General features: G+C 45.0%; 1 protein-coding gene across 3 annotated transcripts in view; it reads right to left on the bottom strand.

The window, feature by feature from the left end:
• Positions 1 to 686: 686 nt before the first annotated feature.
• The window catches only part of SLC39A11 (solute carrier family 39 member 11), a 249,482-nt gene continuing 229,568 nt past the window's right edge, over positions 687 to 20,600 (bottom strand). For all 3 annotated transcript variants that reach the window (XM_033138929.1, XM_033138928.1, XM_033138927.1), the window contains 3 exons: positions 4,579 to 4,677; positions 2,885 to 3,043; positions 687 to 2,192 (listed from right to left, as the gene is read on the bottom strand). In XM_033138929.1, coding sequence (XP_032994820.1) covers positions 2,114 to 2,192; positions 2,885 to 3,043; positions 4,579 to 4,677 — 337 coding nt within the window. In that variant the 3' untranslated portion in view covers positions 687 to 2,113. The remainder of the gene's footprint in view (positions 2,193 to 2,884; positions 3,044 to 4,578; positions 4,678 to 20,600) is intronic.

Here is a 20,600-nt window from a genome sequence, read left to right on the forward strand (position 1 = left end):
GTAAACATTCCCATTTCCATAATGGAAATTAAACCATTATCCTTATCAAGTTTATGGTTCAAGGTACTCCAATGCACGTAACTTGTAATATGGAAGGAGAGGTTCAGCTGTGTCCTGGCACCAGGAGTGCAATTCTTTTGACATTTGCTCCTCAAGGTCACTTCCAGAAACACAGATTGGCTCGCATTCACCATCAATTGAGGAAGGAACGACACACTGTCCAACCAGACATTGGCTCATTATTATTGCAGTAGAGCAAGGGGCTCTAAATGGTTACCAGAAGCAACAGTGTGAACGGACCAAGGATCTGATGAAGCAGACTCAACTACGTTTGAGCCCGAATAGTTGTACTTACTGACAAGCAGGTTAGAACGAACAATCAAAAAAGTGGGAGAGAGATGGCAGGAGAAAGAAATTAATCCAATGACTCAAACACAATTTTAAAAATCTCTTCTTTTATTCAGACTCACCGCAGTTAAAAAGTCAGATCAATTACTAATCATCGTTATGTACTGGTCTTTGCGCATACAAACAAAATCACACATACTGAAGAAACAAGCCCATGGGCTTTCAACTAATTTAGTCCAAGAGCACCAACTGGCTGATGGTAACCACATGACCCCCTGGGAAGCCTCCGGCACACACATATGCTCTGTACCCCCTGGAGAAAACAGGTATCACAAAGTAAATGCTGCTTTGTGAACTGGGAGAAAAGCCTTGGTGGAGCTGTGTGTGTGGCACTGGTTATCCAGAGGCCTCTTTTGCAGAGCCCTGAGGTGACATATAGGAAGACAGGTTCCAGTGATGCACACACAATTCTTGAGGTTTAACCTGCAAGCACAAATGCTACAGACAAAAAGCAAGAAGCCCTTAGCTGTCAAAAGTATATTATGTACCAATGCAAGCTCTCTTACTTCTGTTTCCGCCATAGAGCACAATGGGCGTGTCTTTTTACTCAGGTATCTCGACCCTTATAGCTGATCTGCCAATGAGTTGGTACAGATTTGCTGGATGAACACAAGTTGTCAACTCACCCCATCAGTTTACTCTGCCCCACTCTACTCTCTTGCATTCATCACAAGGTAGGGGGTGGGAACAACTCCCCAAGAAAGCCCTCTTGCTATCATAGCAAATATAGATATTAGAAAACGCAGGTGAGGGGTGGTGGAATTACCGGTAGGTGCTACTGCAATAGGCCTCCTAGTGTTGACACTAGGAGGCTCAGATCCGCCTTCAGTGCTGAACTCTGATTGCTTGAGATGGTAGAAAATGCCATATTAGCATGTCAACTGAGTTAAGAGCTTAGATTAATGATTCACAGAGGCTCAAACTCCAGGAACCCTAAAGTAGTAACTCCAGAAGTAGTAACCCTCCATAACCCTAAAACTGAAGGGTGATATTTCCTACCAGACGAGGGATATCAGGAAATGAGTGCACCTATGGGAACAGTACTATAGAAGCCCAGACATTTGACAGAAGAAGTGCAGCCTTCACTTAACACTTGCCACAAACACTTTGCAATCTTCCCTTGCTCTACAGGTAAACCTCCAATACCATTTGCAGATAGGAAAGCTCTTGCTCCCCACCTCTAAACACAGCCCCTAAGGTCCCATTATTGATTAAAAGAAATGAGCTATCCATTTCGACAAGTAGTGAAGCTGAAAAACAAAGCACTGTATGGACTTCTGTCGCAGGTCATTCTATATGCTTGTTGGCAGCAGCCCATAAGCCATTTCAGCTCTTTGATGTTGCCTTGCACCACTCAGTTTATACCACACAACAAAATTTGTGAACACACAGCAAAGACAATCACCACAGATTAGACCTGACCTCATACCAACAACCCCGCTGGAAAAGGAATAATGGAGTGGCAGGAGGGAAAGAAAAACACAAGAATGACTTTCCTGAGTTTTCCAAAACCACCCACATTAACATTATGGCAAATTTTAAGTCCGTATAATTTAAGTCAAATCAACATTAACCCAGATCAGTATTTTATTATTATTATTATTATCACGTAAAAATACAGTGTTCCCATTCCAGCTTCTGCTGTGCATTTTGTCCAGAGTGACATATTCTGAAGGTCGAAGATGGGGAAAGTTGGCATCTCCTGTTATCCAAGTCCAACATCCAGGGACATCATGACCACAAATCCTAAGATCGATGTCCAGGAAGCCAGCTTCCCATTGCCACTGCGAAGAGAGGGGAGGATGGGGAAGAGAAGTTAAGGTATGCGTTCCAAATGGTATTTGCTGCTGCTGCTGTTGTTTCCTTATCTGACACAAAAAATGTTTATTCTTCCCCCTTTGGAGAAGCAAACAATGCATTCAATGCCCTGTTTTATGCTCTTCGGTTGGGATGGTCATAATTTGAGGGATACTGGCCAATGAGGGGAAGTGCTTGTGTAGGCAGAAGATGCTGAAGACAGTGGCAGCTAACACAGCAACAATCCCCCTCTAGAAGGGGAGAATTGGGATGAAGGTGAATGCCAGACAGCAGAGGTGCTGGGTTGGCCTTTTGACTTGCAGGATGTCATGACAAGGAGTCTGCTACTCCAACCAACTCTTAAGGTTGGTTGGTCTGAGTAGTTTCAGGAGGTTGTGAAAGTCTGGTGTCCTGGGAACCAAAATCTTTTCCTCAAAAGCTGACTGAGAGGAGCTTAATTTAGGTGGCGTTGCTGCCTGAAGCGGGTTTTCCAATCTTTTCTTCTCTACAGAACAGTTAAGTTGAAACAAAGCTACACTGGACCTCGCAGACATGCTTTGGTTTTAATCTCCCCTTGATTTGGTTTGCAGAGGCTTCTCTTACCTGAGAGACATTTGGTGTTAGATAAAAACAGCATGAAAGAAACAGAATGGATGTGGCTGAATAAAGAGTTGCTCACCTGATCTGTGCCTCTGGGATGATGTCGTCCATCACCACATATACCATTGCCCCAGCAGCAAAAGCCAAGGCGTAGGGTAGAAGAGGCTCTGCTAACACTATGGCAAAGGCACCAAAGATGCCAGCTAGTGGTTCCACCATGCCACTTAATTGCCCATACCTGTAAAACAGCCCAAACAACATGTCACTAGATAAGGCAGGATGCTGTTCTGTTCTGTTCTGTCCTGTGCATTGTGTTGTTTGTCCCTTTCAAGCTGCCACAGTTTGTGAAGTCAACACAAATCAGTTCTTCCCCTTCCCCTTGACAACTTCCCATTTGAGGCCAGGACAACAGGGATGATTATTGCCGATCATCATCATCAACATCATCACCACCACCACCACCTCCTCTGAAACCATTCAGGTGCAAACACAGCAGAAGACAATTCCCCTCCTTTAATCTGAAAGGTGGCAAATGGCTACAGACAAAAGAGAACATCTGGCTATACAGGTGAATTTTCCTCCCCATGCCTCTCCCTCTTCCACAGGGACCTTCTGCAGTCAAGATCTTTTGTCAATCAATTCCCCCCCCCCCCAAAAAAACTACTTCTGTTTTTTAGTCTGATAGTCAAGTTTTGTTTGGGGACAAAAACAGAGAAGTTAGAAAAGTCTTACTGGGATTGCAATTTGAAATATCTTTTGGGTTTTTTTTGGAGCGGGGGTTGCTACATGTTTTCAGTATAGTGCTGTCAGTTTTCCTTTCGCTGCTGCCCCAAGACACTCTACTGTGGTCTAAACCACTGAGCCTCTTGGGCTTGCTGATCAGAAGGTCTGTGGTTGGAATTCCCGCTACTGAGTGAGCTCCCATTGCTCTGTCCCAGCTTCTGCCAACCTAACAGTTTGGAAAGCACACCAGTGCAAGTAGATAAATAGGAACCACTGCGGCAGAAAAGTAAACGGCATTTCCGTGTGTTCTGGTTTCCGTCACAGTGTTCCGTTGCACCAGAAGCGGTTTAGTCATGCTGGCCACATGACCCAGAAAGCTGTCTATGGACAAATGCTGGCTCCCTCGGCCTGAAAGTAGTCGCCTTTGGCTGGACTTAACCATCTGGTGGTCCTTTGCCTTTACCTTTTTACTGCCAGAGGTGGAACTCAAACAGCATCTCTCCCAGAAGCAGAGCCCAAATGGTGCCCCTGTTTGGTCTGCCATTCAGACATCAACTCCATCCTTTGTCTAGCCTCCTTTCAAGGTCACTTTGCCTTGCTTTGCCCAATTCTTATAATGGTTTACTAATCAATTCCTATTCCCAGTGAACTCTGGGAAGTGTAGCTGTGTGAGGGGAATTTCAAGGGGGTCTCCTAACAACCATCAGCACCCTTAACAAACTACAGCTCCCATGATTCATTGGTTGGAGCTATGGTTGTTTAAAGTGGTATAATACTAATTAAGTGTGTAGTCCAGATGAGACCTACATGACAAGGAGTAAAGAGATTTGCATTTCTAACTGATAGTTGGATTAGATAGGAGGACCTTTAGCAACCATAGGGTAGGTAGGCCCAGTTAGAAAAAGGACTGAGAACCACTGACTTAAATAGCAGCAGCTTCTCCCAGTGTGTGAGAGAAAGTATGAATCAGGGCCACTTGAAGACATTTTCAGTTCCAAAGTTGCATCAGGAAATACAAAGGAAACGTGAGAAACAGATTTTGAACCTTACCAGAATGCTCTCCATGTCGAAAACCCAGCTCCACGTAAGGGAAGGCTGACAGCTAGTCCTTCTGGAAAGTTCTGGATTCCAATCCCAATGGCTAAATTCCTGTGTGAATAAAATGAAATAGATTACAGGTATTATATAACAGAAATGATGGTTGTGCATGGGTGGAGCAAATAAAAGACATTAGGCTGAGTTAGTCCTTTTGTTGGCGAAATATTCCTTGTTATTAAACATGTCTCTTTAATGTCAGTATTTTCAGCCCTTGGGGCCTAATGCAATCATGCTAATGCTTGGCATCCAACTCAGGATTTTCATCTTCAAAGTGTTCTACATAAGTTACTCAACTTAACAATGCCCCTGGGAGGCAGGGAGGAACAGAGGTGGGTGGGGGGAAAGACTTGTCAAAAGGAGGCAGATAGCAAGTTTAAAATAGCTGTCTATGCGGAATTCCAAATTGCTGAAACAGACACCAGAGGCAGCAAGATTAAAAAAAAAGCAGGGGAGGGGCATTGCTTTACACATTCTTATTTCAGCCTGCTTCTGTTTATTTGTTTGTTTGCTTCTTTGTAGTAATCATAGTAGTAGTATTTTAAAGGCTTTGGCAACTTCTAATTGATGCTTTTGAATTATGGTGCTGGAGGAGACTCTTGAGAGTCCCATGGACTGCAAGAAGATCAAACCTATCCATTCTGAAGGAAATCAGCCCCGAGTGCTCACTGGAAGGACAGATCCTGAAGCTGAGGCTCCAATACCTTGGCCACCTCATGAGAAGAGAGGACTCCCTGGAAAAGACCCGGATGTTGGGAAAGACGGAAGGCACAAGGAGAAGGGGACGACAGAGAACAAGATGGTTGGACAGTGTTCTCGAAGCTACCAACATGAGTCTGACCAAACTGTGGGAGGCAGTGGAACACTGGAGTGCCTGGTGTGCTCTGGTCCATGGGGTCACAAAGAGTCGGAGACGACAAAATGACTAAACAACAACAACACATCCTGAGCTGAAAGGGGAGTTGCAGGCACAGGGCAAAAATGTGTCGTAGAAAGGATTGTGAGTTGGCATTGGTTGTGAGATGCCACAGATTAACAGATTAAATCTCTTTTCACATCAGAGAGAATGCTAAGCTAGAACCTCTCTGATTACAGATTTTCCAAATCGAAGAAGATGCTAAGATGCTGACGCTTTTCCATCAACCAACTCTCCCTCCTTCAAAGTGCATTCTGAACTGATGCAAAGAACAACATCAAGCACTACTCTGAACTCTGGAATAGACATGCACAGAGGCTTGGAGGAGCACATATTCATGAAGACCCAGGTCTTGAATGCTGCAGGAGCAACTAGGAACACTGAGTTCTTTAAAAAAGCAAAGGTACCCATGGCTGCCCCATGAGAAAAGCCAATTCATTGAAACCAAAATCCATTATTTGGGCAGTATCTTTATTATCCTTTACCTTTTATCTTTATTAGGCCCAACAAAATGTCGCAACACAACGTGCAAGCTTTTGAGTTCACCAGAGCTCTTAATCATGTTAGATGGTAAATGATTTGGGGGTGGGGGTGGGGAATTGGCTGGCATTGTAGACATTTGTATTTGTGTCTGTTGTGAGTCTTTAGATGGGACAGTGGAACGAGGTAGTAGGTATCAAATGGGGTGTTGATAGGTGCTACTGAGATTTCAGATTGTGTGGAGGCATATTGAAGAAAATACACATATAACAGGTCCATGCCCTTTACAGTTCCTTATACTCCTAAAAGAACAGGGAGCACCATACCTTACATTCCCCACTTCCAAATTGCTTGCCAGAGGAGAGGCAAAGGTTATTCCATATAGGTTGCTTGTTACAGAAAAGGTTTCCAAAGAACATATTATATATAGATTTCTCTTGCACTGAGCCACTCTCCGCTGTGTTTTATTTTTATTTTTAATTGCTGCAGAAACAAATGTCATTATACCAGACCCTATCAGGGCGCACAGGATAGAAATTGTAGCTTGCAGTCCTGACACTACACTTGAGTTATTTCATTATAGGTTTGCTCAGCAAATGCCTAAGTCAAAAGACAATGGTTCTCCAGGAGGACGTTTCTTAAAGTCAGAGACAGAAGGCTCATTGTTATAAACAATTCCACAATCATTTCTTTTCTTTTTTTGAAGTATTTTTTATTAAAGATTTCTTGATTTCCAAAAGTATGTGCAAGGTCTCTCGTATTTTTTTTACATGTATCATTTTTACAAATCAGTTTCATTTGTTGAGACATTGGGAAGAAAAAGGGGGAAAGAAGTGGACGGGGAGGGGGAGGGTGGGTGTGGGTGTGGGTTGGGTGACGATGTTTCTGTTTTACTTAATATATGTAGGGTTTGATGTCAGCGTTGCTTGTGCACGTTCTCTTTTGTTTGCTTGTGTTCCATTGGTGGTGAGAGAGGTTGGGGTTGGCCTAGGGTGTGGTTATTCATTTGTGATTGGCTGTGGTGGTCTTTGTCTTCATGTGTGAGTGGGGTGGTGTTTTTTGGATTAGTCATATTTATTTGTGTGCTGTTGGTAGATTTTTGTCATTGTCTTGTTGGGCTGTGTATGTGATAAAGGGGAGCCATACCGGGGTGAAGGCGTCTTCTTCTATTTGTCCCCGTGTCATTTTCAGCTTATTGGTTAATTTTTCTAGTACGGCTGTTTCCCATACTATTTGGTACCATTGGTCCATGCTTACTCTTGACAGGTCTCTCCAGTGTCTGGTTATGATGTTTCTGGTTGCTGAAAGTAGGTGGGTTATGAGTTCTTCGTGGTGTAAGTGGGCATTATTGTCTTGGAAGATGTTTAGTAAGGCCAATTTCACAATCATTTCTAAGAACTGGAAGAAAGATGATTTATCACAACTTCAGGAGATTCCAAGTGGTGGGGATTCTGTGGCTCACGATCCCTTTGCTGATTATTCTCTTCAAAAGCAGCATAAATCCTCACTTCCTCCAGGTCTCCAGCCTATATCCTTTCCACCTCTGTGTCCTTCTCTGTGAAAGCACATTGGTGGGGAAAACCCCCTTATTGATTTTTGGGTTTGAGGAATATTTATACTATCTTGTTCAGACTAGTGGCCAAGCCTGACCTGCACAGGTGAGAGATGATAACATCTTATCGTGTCTACTGCATTGGGGGGGGGCTTTCCTCCTTGCTTGTGTGACCGGTTCCCCCATGATATCAGGGACTGGCTGGACCCTGAGGAGCGGTGGCTGGATGCTGATGAGTGGGCACTGGGAGAAGTGGGGCTGGAGACTGACTTGGAAGAAGGTAACAGTGATCTAAGGAAGCCTGTAACAGCCAGGAGATGAGAGGCAGAGGCAGGAGAAACTGCAGGATTGGAGAGCGAAGAACAGGTGCAGGAGGAGGGAGAGATACCGGTAGGTCAGGCTGGTGGAAAGTCAAGAACTTCCATGCCTCCTCCTCCTTCCCCCACCTCTCCTGATCCATTGCCTCCCAGGACCAAGTGAGGATCGGAGGAGGAGGAGCAGAAGCAAGTTACATACAGGTGGAGTCTGCGCCTGCTTGTGGGAGATACATAAGATGAGGTTGGGGGCATGGCCTATTTGTTGTGGCAACTGCCTCATTGGGTGCACAGCTAGGAGCAGCTGAGAGAGACCCGGGGCTGATAAGACATGCATTTTCCGAACTTGTAAATGCACTTTTGACAATGAAGAGTTAACTCCTCACTCTGGGCATTCCTTGCCTGACACATAACTTCCCTGTTTTGGCCAGTGCTGAATGGTGATGCAGGGATGCCTCACGTCATTCATGTCACTAGGTGGAGGACATGCTACATACAGTTCAAGCCATGGCAATTTGGAGCCTGGGAGTCAAGCTCTAGCTCCTTCCACTCCCACCAGCATCCTGTACTAGTGGCAAAGGCATTATTTCCATAACGTCACTGTTCAAGTTGAAGGTGTTTTGGGGATGTGCATTCTACCTGGTGGTGAACAGCCATTTTTTAAAGTCCAAGATAGGTTTGCATTTCTGGGCAGCACTGATTCCAAAAAACAAAGAGTGCTTCACTGATGTTTCAGTATTATCTGCGGTCTAAAGCAGGGTGAGGAAGCCTTAAAAACTCTAACGGTAAAGCATGGACTGCACAACAAGCATGGGAAGTTTCACAATTGAAAACTCAGCTATAAGTCGGTTGAAAATGGAACATATTAAAGTGTCTTAGTGTCAACAGAAGATAAAGCATTTGTTTACTTGATGAGGGTTTTAAGAGGCCAAGTATGCCGATTACTCAGACATATAAAACGAGGGCCAATTTACTGTTTGGCTCAAATATTTCCAAACGGGTAAGGAACCCTATTGCTTGTTTGGGGCAGCGAATCAGCTGCTTAGCACTGCCAATATGCTGTTTAGTTTTGTCAATACTGATGAGGTGCTCAGTTCTTAAGAGAGAGAAAAAATACAGGTCCTCGGTGTTAAACAGATGTGAATGTCTAACACTCCATCTATTCAGCCCTCAATAGCTGGTTGAGAGGGAACACAATCTTGCTAAGGGAGTGTCAAACCACACCGACATTTTATTGTCCTTAAAATAGAAAAAAAAAGGTCACGGAGTTCCTGTCTTGCATTTAAACAGCGGGTAGATTTTACCTGCAGAGGCAGACACAGGGAAATGTGGTTAGGGAGGTACAATATTGAGTTTTAAAGTGAGAAATCGAGATTGAACTTTCTGTTAAACCACGAGCTCGCTGGGTGGGCTTTGGCAAGTCAACAATATTTTAGTTTAATGTAGTTTAGTTTAATGTAGGTAGCAGAGTTATCGGGAGGATAAATGAACAGAGAATTTCAAAGCAATTTATACACTGTAAAGCAGCTTTTGCCAACTTGGTGCCCATCTGATTCCTGGGATGAAAACTTTCATCATGGTCATCATGCCAGGATAGATGGGAGCTGTAGTCCAAAACATCTGGCAAAGATTACTGTAAAATGCATTGGCCTTCCCCCATCCTGTACTTTTTTTTTGCTGCTTCTAGTGTTCACTAGGATTATTTGCCTTGACTGCCATGTTTGCTTTCAATACCGTGTCTGCATGCATGTGCACGCGCACTATGTACTAAGAAAAATGGCAGCCAAGACTGGTCCACCAGTGGTCACTGGTAGCAGCATATGAACAGGAATGGTTACAACTAGAGAGGACAAGAATCTGGGGAGTTGAGGTGGCCTGCCCAGTACCATCAATACAAGTGCTTTCTTACAATATTGTAGTATTGCAGCACAATGCTATCTGGTACCTAGCAAAGTAGCTAAAGTTTAAATATTCCTTCTGAGGATTTTCTAAGTAATTCTAAACCATTTTGAGCACACCTCTGACCAAAACTATGCATGTGTTGTATGTATGTACAGAAGTCTATAGAAAGAAAACTTCTGTATTTGAAAATACAACGAAGGAAGGAAGGAAGGAAGGAAGGAAGGAAGGAAGGAAGGAAGGACTTTTGCTCCACCCAGTTGATTGATAAGGCTCTTAAAGGTAAAGGTAAAGTGACCCCTGAGCATTAGGTCCAGTTGCGGACGACTCTGGGGTTGCGGCGCTCATTTCACTCTATAGGCTGAGAGAGCCGGCGTTTGTCTGCAGACAGCTTCCGGGTCATGTGGCTGGGTCATGTGGCCAGCATGACTAAGTCGCTTCTGACGAACCAGAGCAGCACACGGAAACGCCGGTTACCTTCCCGCCAGAGTGGTACACCTCATGCTTTCGAACTGCTAGGTTGGCAGGAGCAGGGTACCAAGCAACGGGAGCTCACCCCGTTGCGTGGATTCGAACCACCGACCTTCTGATCGGCAAGCCCTAGGCTCTGTGGTTTAACCCACAGCGCCACCTGCATCCCTGATAAGGCTCTTGGTTTCCCATAAATGGTCATGGGATGGCTAAATACTAAAAGGATACAAAAACAGTTGAATGAATCAGCTTGATTGTTCTTATGAATGGAAGGATGAATGAAGTGTGGTTTGCAAACTTGAGTTTCAGTCCATCTCAACATACAAGGCATGGGAGGCAGAGAGACTGAAGGTTACGTAAAATTCTTGGCATGGGTGCTGCTGAGGTGTTGGTTTCAAAACTCAGGACTCACCTGGTATATATTAGACTATCTGCAGGATCTACATCTGCACAAACTTGAAAATGAGGGATTCATTCTCTCATGTGAGCTTCTCCTAAAATGGAATTGAAAAGGAAACAAAAGCTTCCCTTATTGCATTTCTCTGTTTGATGACAGAATTTACTGCTCACAAACATGAAGGATTAACAACACCAGAGGGCACAGTCCGGACAAAAGCAGCACAAACCTTTATGTTGCCTCCGAAGCTCTGCCAACAAGTCCCAGCCATGCCCTATAGTAACCCTCCTTCCTCTGCCACCTACGCACTTGAAGTATGAAATCTAAAATTTCACCTGCAATCCCAGTCCAGTCTTCTAACGTATAGCATAACCTTGGCAGCTGCAACTCTCAAAATGAATGCAGTTTGAATCAATGATGCTGTGGGATTTCAAAGTTCAGCATAATGGGGCTACATGGTGGTTGTTGTTGTTGTTGTTGTTGTTGTTGTTGTTGTTGTTAAACCTTTATCCTCCCATTGCATGATATGACTTCAAGTTACAAGAAAGGAGATTCTGACTAAACACCAGGAAAAAAAAAATTGACTGTAAGAGCTGTTTGACAGTGGAACGGACTTCCTCGGGAGGTTGTGGACTCTCCTTCCTTGGAGGTTTTTAAGCAGAGGTTGGATGGCCATCTGTCATGGATGCTTTAGCTGAGATTCCTTGCATTGTAAGGGGCTGGACTAGATGACCCTTGGGGGGTCTCTTCCAACTCTACAATTCTATGATTCTGTGAGCACTAAATCTCCACACCAGTGCTTCCTTGTGTGTAGGAGCTCCACAGACATGGAGCCTGTGCACATGTGTCTTTTCCCATTCACTTCGCTGAAATGCAGCCTTGCACACTGGAAGGGAAACAGCCCCTCACATTAAAGTGAGTAAGAAAAGCAACACAAGCAAGAGCTCTGCATTCTCAGCCGAGAAATGGCAGCTTGGTATTGGGCAAATGGAAATGTTCTGCTTGGTGGTGCATGAATTATGGGAGAAAGGAAACAGTGACCGTTCTTGAAATTCAGAAGCCTCACCACGCCTTGACTTACCCCCAGTTTTAGCCAAATATTGGCCCTCCCTGTAGCCTTTTAAAAACTGTAGCTAAGCAGACAGTTTCAGAAGTTGGGCTTCACCCCAGCTCTTTGCCGAATAGTAGTGGTCTAAACCACTGAGCCTAGGGCTTGCCGATCAGAAGGTTGGCCGTTCGAATCCCCGCGACGGGGTGAGCTCCTGTTGCTCGGTCCCAGCTCCTGCCCACCTAGCAGTTCGAAAGCACAACAAAGTGCAAGTAGATAAATAGGTACCGCTCTGGCGGGAAGGTAAACGGCGTTTCCGTGCGCTGCTCTGGTTTCGTCAGAAGCGGCTTAGTCATGCTGGCCACATGACCCGGAAAAACTGTCTGCCGAGAAACATCGGCTCCCTCGGCCAGTAAAGTGAGATGAGCGCTGCAACCCCAGAGTCGTTTGCAACTGGACTTAACGGTCAGGGGTCCCTTTACCTTTACCTTTTACAGCACCTAGCTCAAATGGGGGGGGGGAGGCACTTGCAGCAAAAACTTTGGAGCCAATGCTGCAAAGCCAAACAAATCCAAGTAGAGCTGGAACAAGATTTTCCCACCTTTCCAGCGAAGGCTGCTCAGCGTCCACCTAAACACGGAGTGGGGACAAGATTTTCCCACCTTTCCAGCAAAGGCTGCTCAGAGTCCACCTACACATGGAGTGCTTTTCCCCTTGAAACACGGAGCCGAGAAAGCAGGACCTCATTCTGTTCCCCCAGGTCCTCGCCCTTAAAAGGGAGGCTCAAATCGCCACACAAAGACTGGTTTCATTCTCAGCTCCTGAGAAACCTCAGCAGCTGCAAGAAAGATCTTTTTTCTGATACATTAAACACTTGTTTCCTCTTAGCAAAATAAGACCAGTCTTGGTGGTGGGGAAGAAGAAGAAGAAGAAGAAGAAGAAGAAGAAGAAGAAGAAGAAGAAGAAGAAGAAAAAGAAACCGCTCAGAGTTGTTTAAACTATATATAGCAAAAGGGTTGAGAATGGAGAAGGCACTGCTGTGAATTTCGTTACCCAGGACAGACTTATTTCAATAAAGGGAAGAAGGAGGGAGACATGGGAGGAGAGAGAGAGAGAGAGAGAGAGAGAGAGAGAGAGAGAGATGGGGTGGGGGGAAGAGTATGGGGAAAACATCTCTTCTAGAAAACAGTAGAGCTGCTGTCTACAAGCTTCCTCCCTCCCCCCTCTGGCAACCCCCCCCCCTTTGCCTCTCCTTAGCACAAAGCAGCTATTACCACAGCAAATTAATGGGTGGGAGAGGAAAGTGTGAATGGAGGGGTCTGTGCAAAAAGAAACCACAAGATTGCCACTGAGCCTTCCCCCCACAAGGAGCCAAAACCTATTCTGACCTTGCTCTACTTTGCCTGCCTTAAAGGCAATTAGGTGAGGTGTTGTTGTTGTTGTTGTCTCTTTGCTTTGTAGGGAAAGGGTGGGTGGTCAGGTGCAGACTGGAGAAAGAGGAAAAGAAAAGCAATTGCAGAAAAGCTAGAACACAGATACCCATTAGAAATCTTAACACTATGTAGGGAACCTGCACTATTACGCCTGTTCTTATTTTCCGTGGCATGCTTTCAAAGCCATGGGAAGTGAAAGTGCACAATTGCATGATCATTCCTGAGATTGTGAGAGTGCGATTAACAGCGCAATTCTGGGCATGTCTGCCCAGAAGTAAATCCTACTGAGTTCAGTGGGACTTACTCCCAAGTAAGTGTACATGGGATTAAAACATTAAAGATTTACAACACAGATATTTGGATACAATTGAATCGCTCTGAAAAGATAATAAATCACTGAATCATAGAGAAGTTGGAAGGGACCACGAGGATCATCTAGTCCAACCCCATGCAATGCAGGTATCTTTTGCCCAATATGGGGCTCAAACCTATGACCCTGAGATTAAGAGTCTCGTGCTCTACTGACTGAGCTATCAACAAAGGTTTGTGCTTAACAATATATACAAAAAACTGTTCTCCTTGAGTGGCATCCGGTTGATGTCTTTCTATGAACAGGAGACATCTGTCAGAGAAAGAGAAGGCAACCCCTCTGCAAATGCCCCCTCCCCATTTGCTCCAAGGGGAGGGGAAATCACCAAAAACTGCCTTCAACCAGAAAAGAACACCAATTGGACACCACCCCTTGCACCCAAGCATTCAGTAAACTTAAAGATTCTCTTTTGGGGTCTACAAGTCTCAAATACTGTACCTCTGCTCTCAGTTTCTATGCTAGCTAACTGCAGGTCACACTCAAACAACCATGGCATGGACCTTCCACAGAACCTCCCCCCCACCCCAAGGCGATGAAGTTGTCACAAACAAGAACAGAATGTCTTGTCTCATTCATAAACCCAGTCTCCTTTAGTAAGCAAATACACACAACAAACAGCTTTGTTTGAATCCAGGGTAGCGGGAAGAGCTTAATGAGGTAGAATCACAGATTTTTACATCAACATTCCCTTTAAGTTCCCTGAAGGAGAGGGGTGGGAGTGGAACCCTGATTACTATCAAAACTTTCAGGAAGCTTATTTGCTTTGCATTATACACGGGGAAGTCAGATGACAGTGTTTTACACAATTCCAACACTGATACATAACGGTTCTTAACACCAACCAAGTGACTGTGGGTTCCTGCCGCAGGCTGGGATTTGATTCTGCCCAGCCTTTGTGCAAGGAACTGTGGTCAGATCTAATTAGCTAATGCTTTTAGGAAATGTTGTAATAGGCAATACATTCCTTTAGGAAGAGATGCACCACTGTACCTCGTACCTATCAATATCTATATTATTTTACTGACGCTGGTAGAAATGTGCTGCAGATGATTTTATGCATGGAAGTCAAACACAGCCGTTTAACAGCAGCGAATCTTGAATATCTATATCTATTCATATTTGGCCTTTTTTTCTAGAAAAATAGCTACCGGAACTTCTTGAGGTGTCAGAACCAAAGTTGTTGAGCTTCTTTTAAGGGGGAACACCCAGCCAAAGTTGTTGAGCTGTTTTTAGGGGGGGTCACCCCTAAAATAGCTTTTCTTCTTTGCCCGATCACCCCACCGCCAGTTCCGGAGCCTTACGCCACCACCCTGCACCGTTTGCCGTGCTGCCCGCAGCCTCCATCACACAAACCCAAGTGCCACCCCGCTGTGCTGCAAGGCTACAGAGTTGACGGAACACACAACACAGCTGCCGGAACTCACCAAAGAAGTGCTGGAACTCAGTTCTGGTGAGCTCCGGCTGTAAAAAAAAAAAAAAAGCCCTCTATTCATAAACAGACACAAACATGCACCAAAAGTCTGCACATGGGTTTTGAAAACAAAGCAATCTTCCCGAACAGAACATTACAGAAATATACTGGTGCCTTTTATAAAGCCAATTTCTAATGGACAGTACACACATTTAGAGATTCACATGGTACAATTATGTGGAACTGGCCACAACAAAAGACAGATCTTATGCACATCTTGGAAACATGCACATCCTGGTCTAGTAGTGGAAGGCATGGTGGAATGGTGATACTCACTTGACCTCCCAACAGCTGAGCCGCTGCTGCTTATTGGGACAGGAAGGGGCGAGGTTAGTGCAGTGCAAATGCACTGGCAGAACCAATCTGGTGCTCCTGCTTGTGTGTTTGCACCTTGGCAATCACCCTGCAACCTTGCCGCTCCCCTTCCTGACAAGCATCAGTGACTCAGGTAGGATGAGAACATGTCAAAGCTAAACCTCCAAACTGTGTCTTGTTTGAAGAATTGGGGGTTGAGGTTCACAATTTTACAGAGTTCCTAGATTTCTCATGGACTGTCACCAAAAGCTACCCTCTTCCACTCCATGTCTCAATTCAGGGACGTGTTAAGAGCTTCTGCTTCACGGACAATGCAGCAGCCATCCTGCGTTGGCTGCCATGTCCCATGTGCAGTCTTGACAGTGAGCTTTCGCCAACATAGAGACCTGCCTTTTGCTGAGTGCGACCACTGAATCATCTAGCTTGGTACTGTTGACAGTCAATGAGTGGCACTTCAGGGTTTCAGATGCGGGTCTCTCCCAACCCTGCCTGGGGATGCTGGGAATTGAATGTGGGGCTTTCTGTAGCAAAGCCTGCACTCTACCACTGAGATATGGACCTTCAGCCTCAGACTGCCTGCTAGCATACCTGAATGGTACCTACATGCAAACCACAGATACGCAAACACAATGCAAACACATTGTTCGGTGTAAACCCAAAAGCGATTGTGTGCAGTAGTTCTAAAGCATAGTCAAATTGTCCTCAGGCATCTTGCAAGACCTAAGAATGACTCCTCCATTTCAAAGGTTGAAATGGTATCTTCTGTGATGGGTGGGCATTACAGTAAAGAAAGCATCTCTCTTGTTACAATTTCTGGAGAAGAAATTAGATGTGATTGCTCCTCTATATGAGACCCATCTGTTTGTGGTTTCTCCCAAGTTTACTGGGAAAGATTATAACCCCAATAAAACTTCACTGTGCTCTGGAAAATAAAAGATGCCTTATGAAGAAACTCTTGGTGTCGTAAGGAAATGTACACTACCAAGGCAGGTGGCAGAGCTTAGCAGGAGTGCTTCAGTTGCCCCCCCCATACAGCCCAATGCTATGATGTGAGCAGCACTGGAGTCTTTAAGAGTAGAATCTGTATGGTGGTGTTAGGACGCTCAGTGGTTGCTCATGAGTAACGCGCCAGAACGCAGAACTTCTAAAAACTAAGTTCTTTATTGTGAAAGCTATGTACAGTGCAGTAGCACATCAAGCGTCCATCTCAATCCTCCGCAGAGTCCAGGAATGAAGTCTTCTGGTTCTTTGTCCAGCAAAAAAGCTGTGGGATTCTAAACCCCCGCCTCCCTCTCCCACGTCCTTCCTGCCTCCTGCCTCCTGCCCCCGGAGCGTGGGAACTTGACCCCAATCCCCGCTTTCCCTGCAGTGCTGAGGCTCTCTGACCCCTTCCAAGCCCTCGCACCGCCTTCCTGGCTCCACCTCCCCTTCCCCGCTTGAGGAATGGTCGCTTCCGGCCGAGGAGGGGGAGGAGGAGCTCGTAAACAGCAGACGTGGGTCTCTGTATGCTAAGCGCTCCCGCGACGCCGGCAGCCGCGGGGAGGGGGCTTTCCTGACAGGTGGAAATGGGAAGAACTGGGCTTGCTCACCCTTGAAAACATCGCCTTGAAAAGTAAGATTGTTAAATTGTGAATTATGGAGACAAACAGAACAAATATCAAGAAACAGAAGCCGACTGTGAAAACAGAACAGAAACAGAAACAGAACCAGGAATCAACAAGTAACATTCAGACAGATGGGGCCATTTTGTAGTTATTCCAGGAGCAGGAACAAGGTACACCACAACTGCAACCACAACTGCATCACAGACTGGCTGGGAGCTTAAATACTGGCAAATTTGGTCCTCAAGATTGCCTTCAACGTTTCCTTTGCAAATTTTGATGCTGAGTCGTTTCCAAGTATTTTCTGAATGCCATTATATTCTTTGAATAATGGCTATCTACATTCAACACCATATATATATATATATATATATATATATATATATATATATATGTGTGTGTGTGTGTGTGTGTGTGTGTATATGACAACTGATCCCCCCCCCCCCCAGAATTCAACAGCTGAATTCAGCCAGTTACACTGCAACAGTATGTTTGTTCTTGGTGATAGCTTGTGGTCAGTGAAAAGAGAGCTTAACCAGGTACCTGGGTTTGGGCAACAAGCCAAACCTCAGGTTAACTCAGTGTGTTGCAGTAAGCAAAAATGACCAGGAAGGAGCAAAGTGGCTGTGCAGTCCCAGTGGTGAGGTATTATCAGGAAGGTGCAGGCTCATAGACCTTGCTCCCAACCTATGAAGTCTTCTTTCCCCTCTGTCCTATTAAAATTATCCTGCCCTAAATGGAAACTTATGCAACGGACCTTATACACAGTATGCCTGTGAACAGGAACTCTCTCATTAACTTTTTTTTTAATCTAAAAAAAAAGTAAAGAAATTGGCATCTGTGCATATTTGCAAGGTCAAGACACAGAAAGCCTTCTATAAGCCTAAGACCTTGTTTTGAAGGGACTATTATTTTACAGACCGATTATGAAAGTAGGCTACATATTCTTAACAAGCCCCTTTTCACTCCGGCTTTCAGTTCCCCACAGTGTATAATATGCATGTGTATTCCTGCATGGCAGGGCCCTTAACATACTGTTTTGATTGTTATCGCCTCGCCATGAAAGGGCTGATTGTTTTGGGTTCCTACGATTACATCATGGCTTCCCACTCTGGTTGCCTGTCAAGGTGTTTGATCGGAGCTTGCAGGTGGGAAGGAGTCCTGCGGTAAGCCTTGAGCACTTCCCCATACTTGCCCTACCTGTTAAACACAGCTGCCTTAGCACGCAAAGGCTCTCTTCTCTCTCCCCCCCCCTTTCCCTTTTCTTGTGAACGCTCACGTAAAGCAGGCAAAGAAAATGAATTGGAGATGGAAGATATGGGAAATAAAACTATTGAGTTTAGATTCTGGCTCTCAGGGGACAGGCAGTGCTCAGAAGAACCTGTCAAAAATCTTGCTAAGGTTTCTACTTTTAGTTAAATATTTTTATTTATTTACTTGATTTTTGAGGTGGGGGGGAACTGCTCCCCTCCCCACCCCCGGCTATTCCCCTGGTCACACTCACTGCTGGCATTTGAACTCTGGAGAGTTGGCCAAGGGTGAATGTAGCCTGCAGATGGCAGGGGAAGAAAAGGTTAATCCGTCCTATAGCCTACAATCTCCAGAATTTGCAACTGCTGCTTGGGAGAAGTGCTATGGGATTTTCTTTGCAGACCTACCTGCCTATCTATATCTGCCTCCTCTCTGTCATACCTTGCCCTTTATTCCTCTGCCCATAGGCTGCCATTTTGTGTCTGAGCTCTGCCTACCTATGAACTTCACAATCACTTGCTTTGCCTCTCTGGATGAAATACAGGGAGGTTTCCGTTCCACGATTTATTCTGAAACCGCAAGGGGCTACAAAGGAAGAGCCTCGTGTAAGAGAGCATGCACTGGTCTAGCACAGCCGATAAGATGCTACTCCACCAATTAACAAAGCACCCCAACATGCTTTTAAGTTGCCCCATCACTATGACCTCACCCTCCTTTTCTCACAGCCTCAGCTCGCCATCTGAATGATTGGGGAAATATGCAATTGCTTGAGAGGACCCTTGTGAGGTTTACAGCAAAATCCTGTGTTTAGAACAGTCTAAAGTTCTTTGTAAATGCTGAGTGTTGTTCTCAATACCACCTAGCGGAGCAGTTGCAAAGCATGATGCTCAACTGCTTCTTTAATACAGTGGTACCTCGGGTTACAGACGCTTCAGGTTACAGACTCCTCTAACCTGGAAATAGTACCTCGGGTTAACAACTTTACCTCAGGATGAGAATAGAAATCGTGTGGCAGCAGCGGTAGGCCCCATTAGCTAAAGTGGTACCTCAGGTTAAGAACAGTTTCAGGTTAAGAACGGACCTCCAGAACGAATTAAGTTCTTAACCTGAGGTACCACTGAACTCTTTGTATACCTTATTTGTTATTGTTGTTAGAGAAAACAAAAGTTGGGAACAGTCACTAAGAATTTAGAAGGACTGTTTAGATAACCTTTTATTTCACATCTAACATACCAACACAACGGTAAGCAGTGATTACTTTTACATTGTGTCTCTGAGTGACAACAAACAGAGGCTTTTACTTCCTTGCTACTTATACTTTTTGGTTTGCATCAACCTTTTGCCTTTTTAGCTACAAGCGAATGTTAAGCAATCTTCATTTTCTTCTATTTTTACTTTTAAAAAAGGAGCCCACTTTCCACTGCATCTCTGGTGGTCTTTGAGCTTTCCCAAACCCCAACAGCCATTGGCGAGGACCAAAAAAACAAAAAGAACAAGCTATATATTGTTTCGGAGGCTTAATTGGCTAGAAGAAAATGGCTCCACCTCACAATTCCAGCCCTCACACTGGGAAGGAATCAATTGGGTCTTATTGCCAGTCAATGGATGCCAATTCTTTCCCTCCAGCTTGCATATAGAATGCCGATTAACAGGGTAATAGCGGGGGACGGACCCCAATTGTGCTGTTAAAGGGGAAGTAAGGCCATTTATGAGGCGCGTAGAAACATTTATATCTGTGTCTGAGCGCAGGTATCTGTTCTCTGAGGAGAATCTCTTCAGGAAATTCAAGGACCTTTTAACTGTGCTTACAGCAGGGGTCAGCAAAAGTTTTCAGCAGGGGGCCAGTCCACTGTCCCTCAGACCTTGTGGGGGACCAGACTATCTATCTATCTATCTATCTATCTATCTATCTATCTATCTATCTATCTATCTATCTACCTACCTACCTACCTACCTACCTACCTACCTACCGTATCTATTGGGGGAGGGGATGAACAAATTCCTATGGCCCACAAATAACCCTGAAATGCATTTTAAATAAAAGGACACATTCTACTCATGTAAACACACGCTGATTCCTGGACCGTCCACAGGCTGGATTTAGAAGGCGAATGGGCCAGATCCGGCCCCCGGGCCTTAGTTCGCCTACCCATGCAAGCATATATAATACAGGAGGGCAATTCTGTATAGCAAGTGGAGAACAAATGCAGTTGACACCCCACACCCTTTCTGAAGTGCTCCTCATTGTGAATCCTAATACCTTGACTGCAGGAGGATGCTAGGCAGTCAATATACCACACTTGAGAAGGGGACACATACCCATCCCTTGTTTTATTCTTGGGTATTTTCAGTGGCGGCACCACACTTATGGAACTCCCTCCCTGGGGACATCCTGTGTCGTCATCGTCCCCCACAGAAACATTCAAGTGAAAGCGAAAGACATTTCATTTGTCTAGACT

The sequence above is a fragment of the Lacerta agilis genome, chromosome 2, assembly GCF_009819535.1.
Source record: "Lacerta agilis isolate rLacAgi1 chromosome 2, rLacAgi1.pri, whole genome shotgun sequence".
Lineage (NCBI taxonomy): Eukaryota > Metazoa > Chordata > Lepidosauria > Squamata > Lacertidae > Lacerta > Lacerta agilis.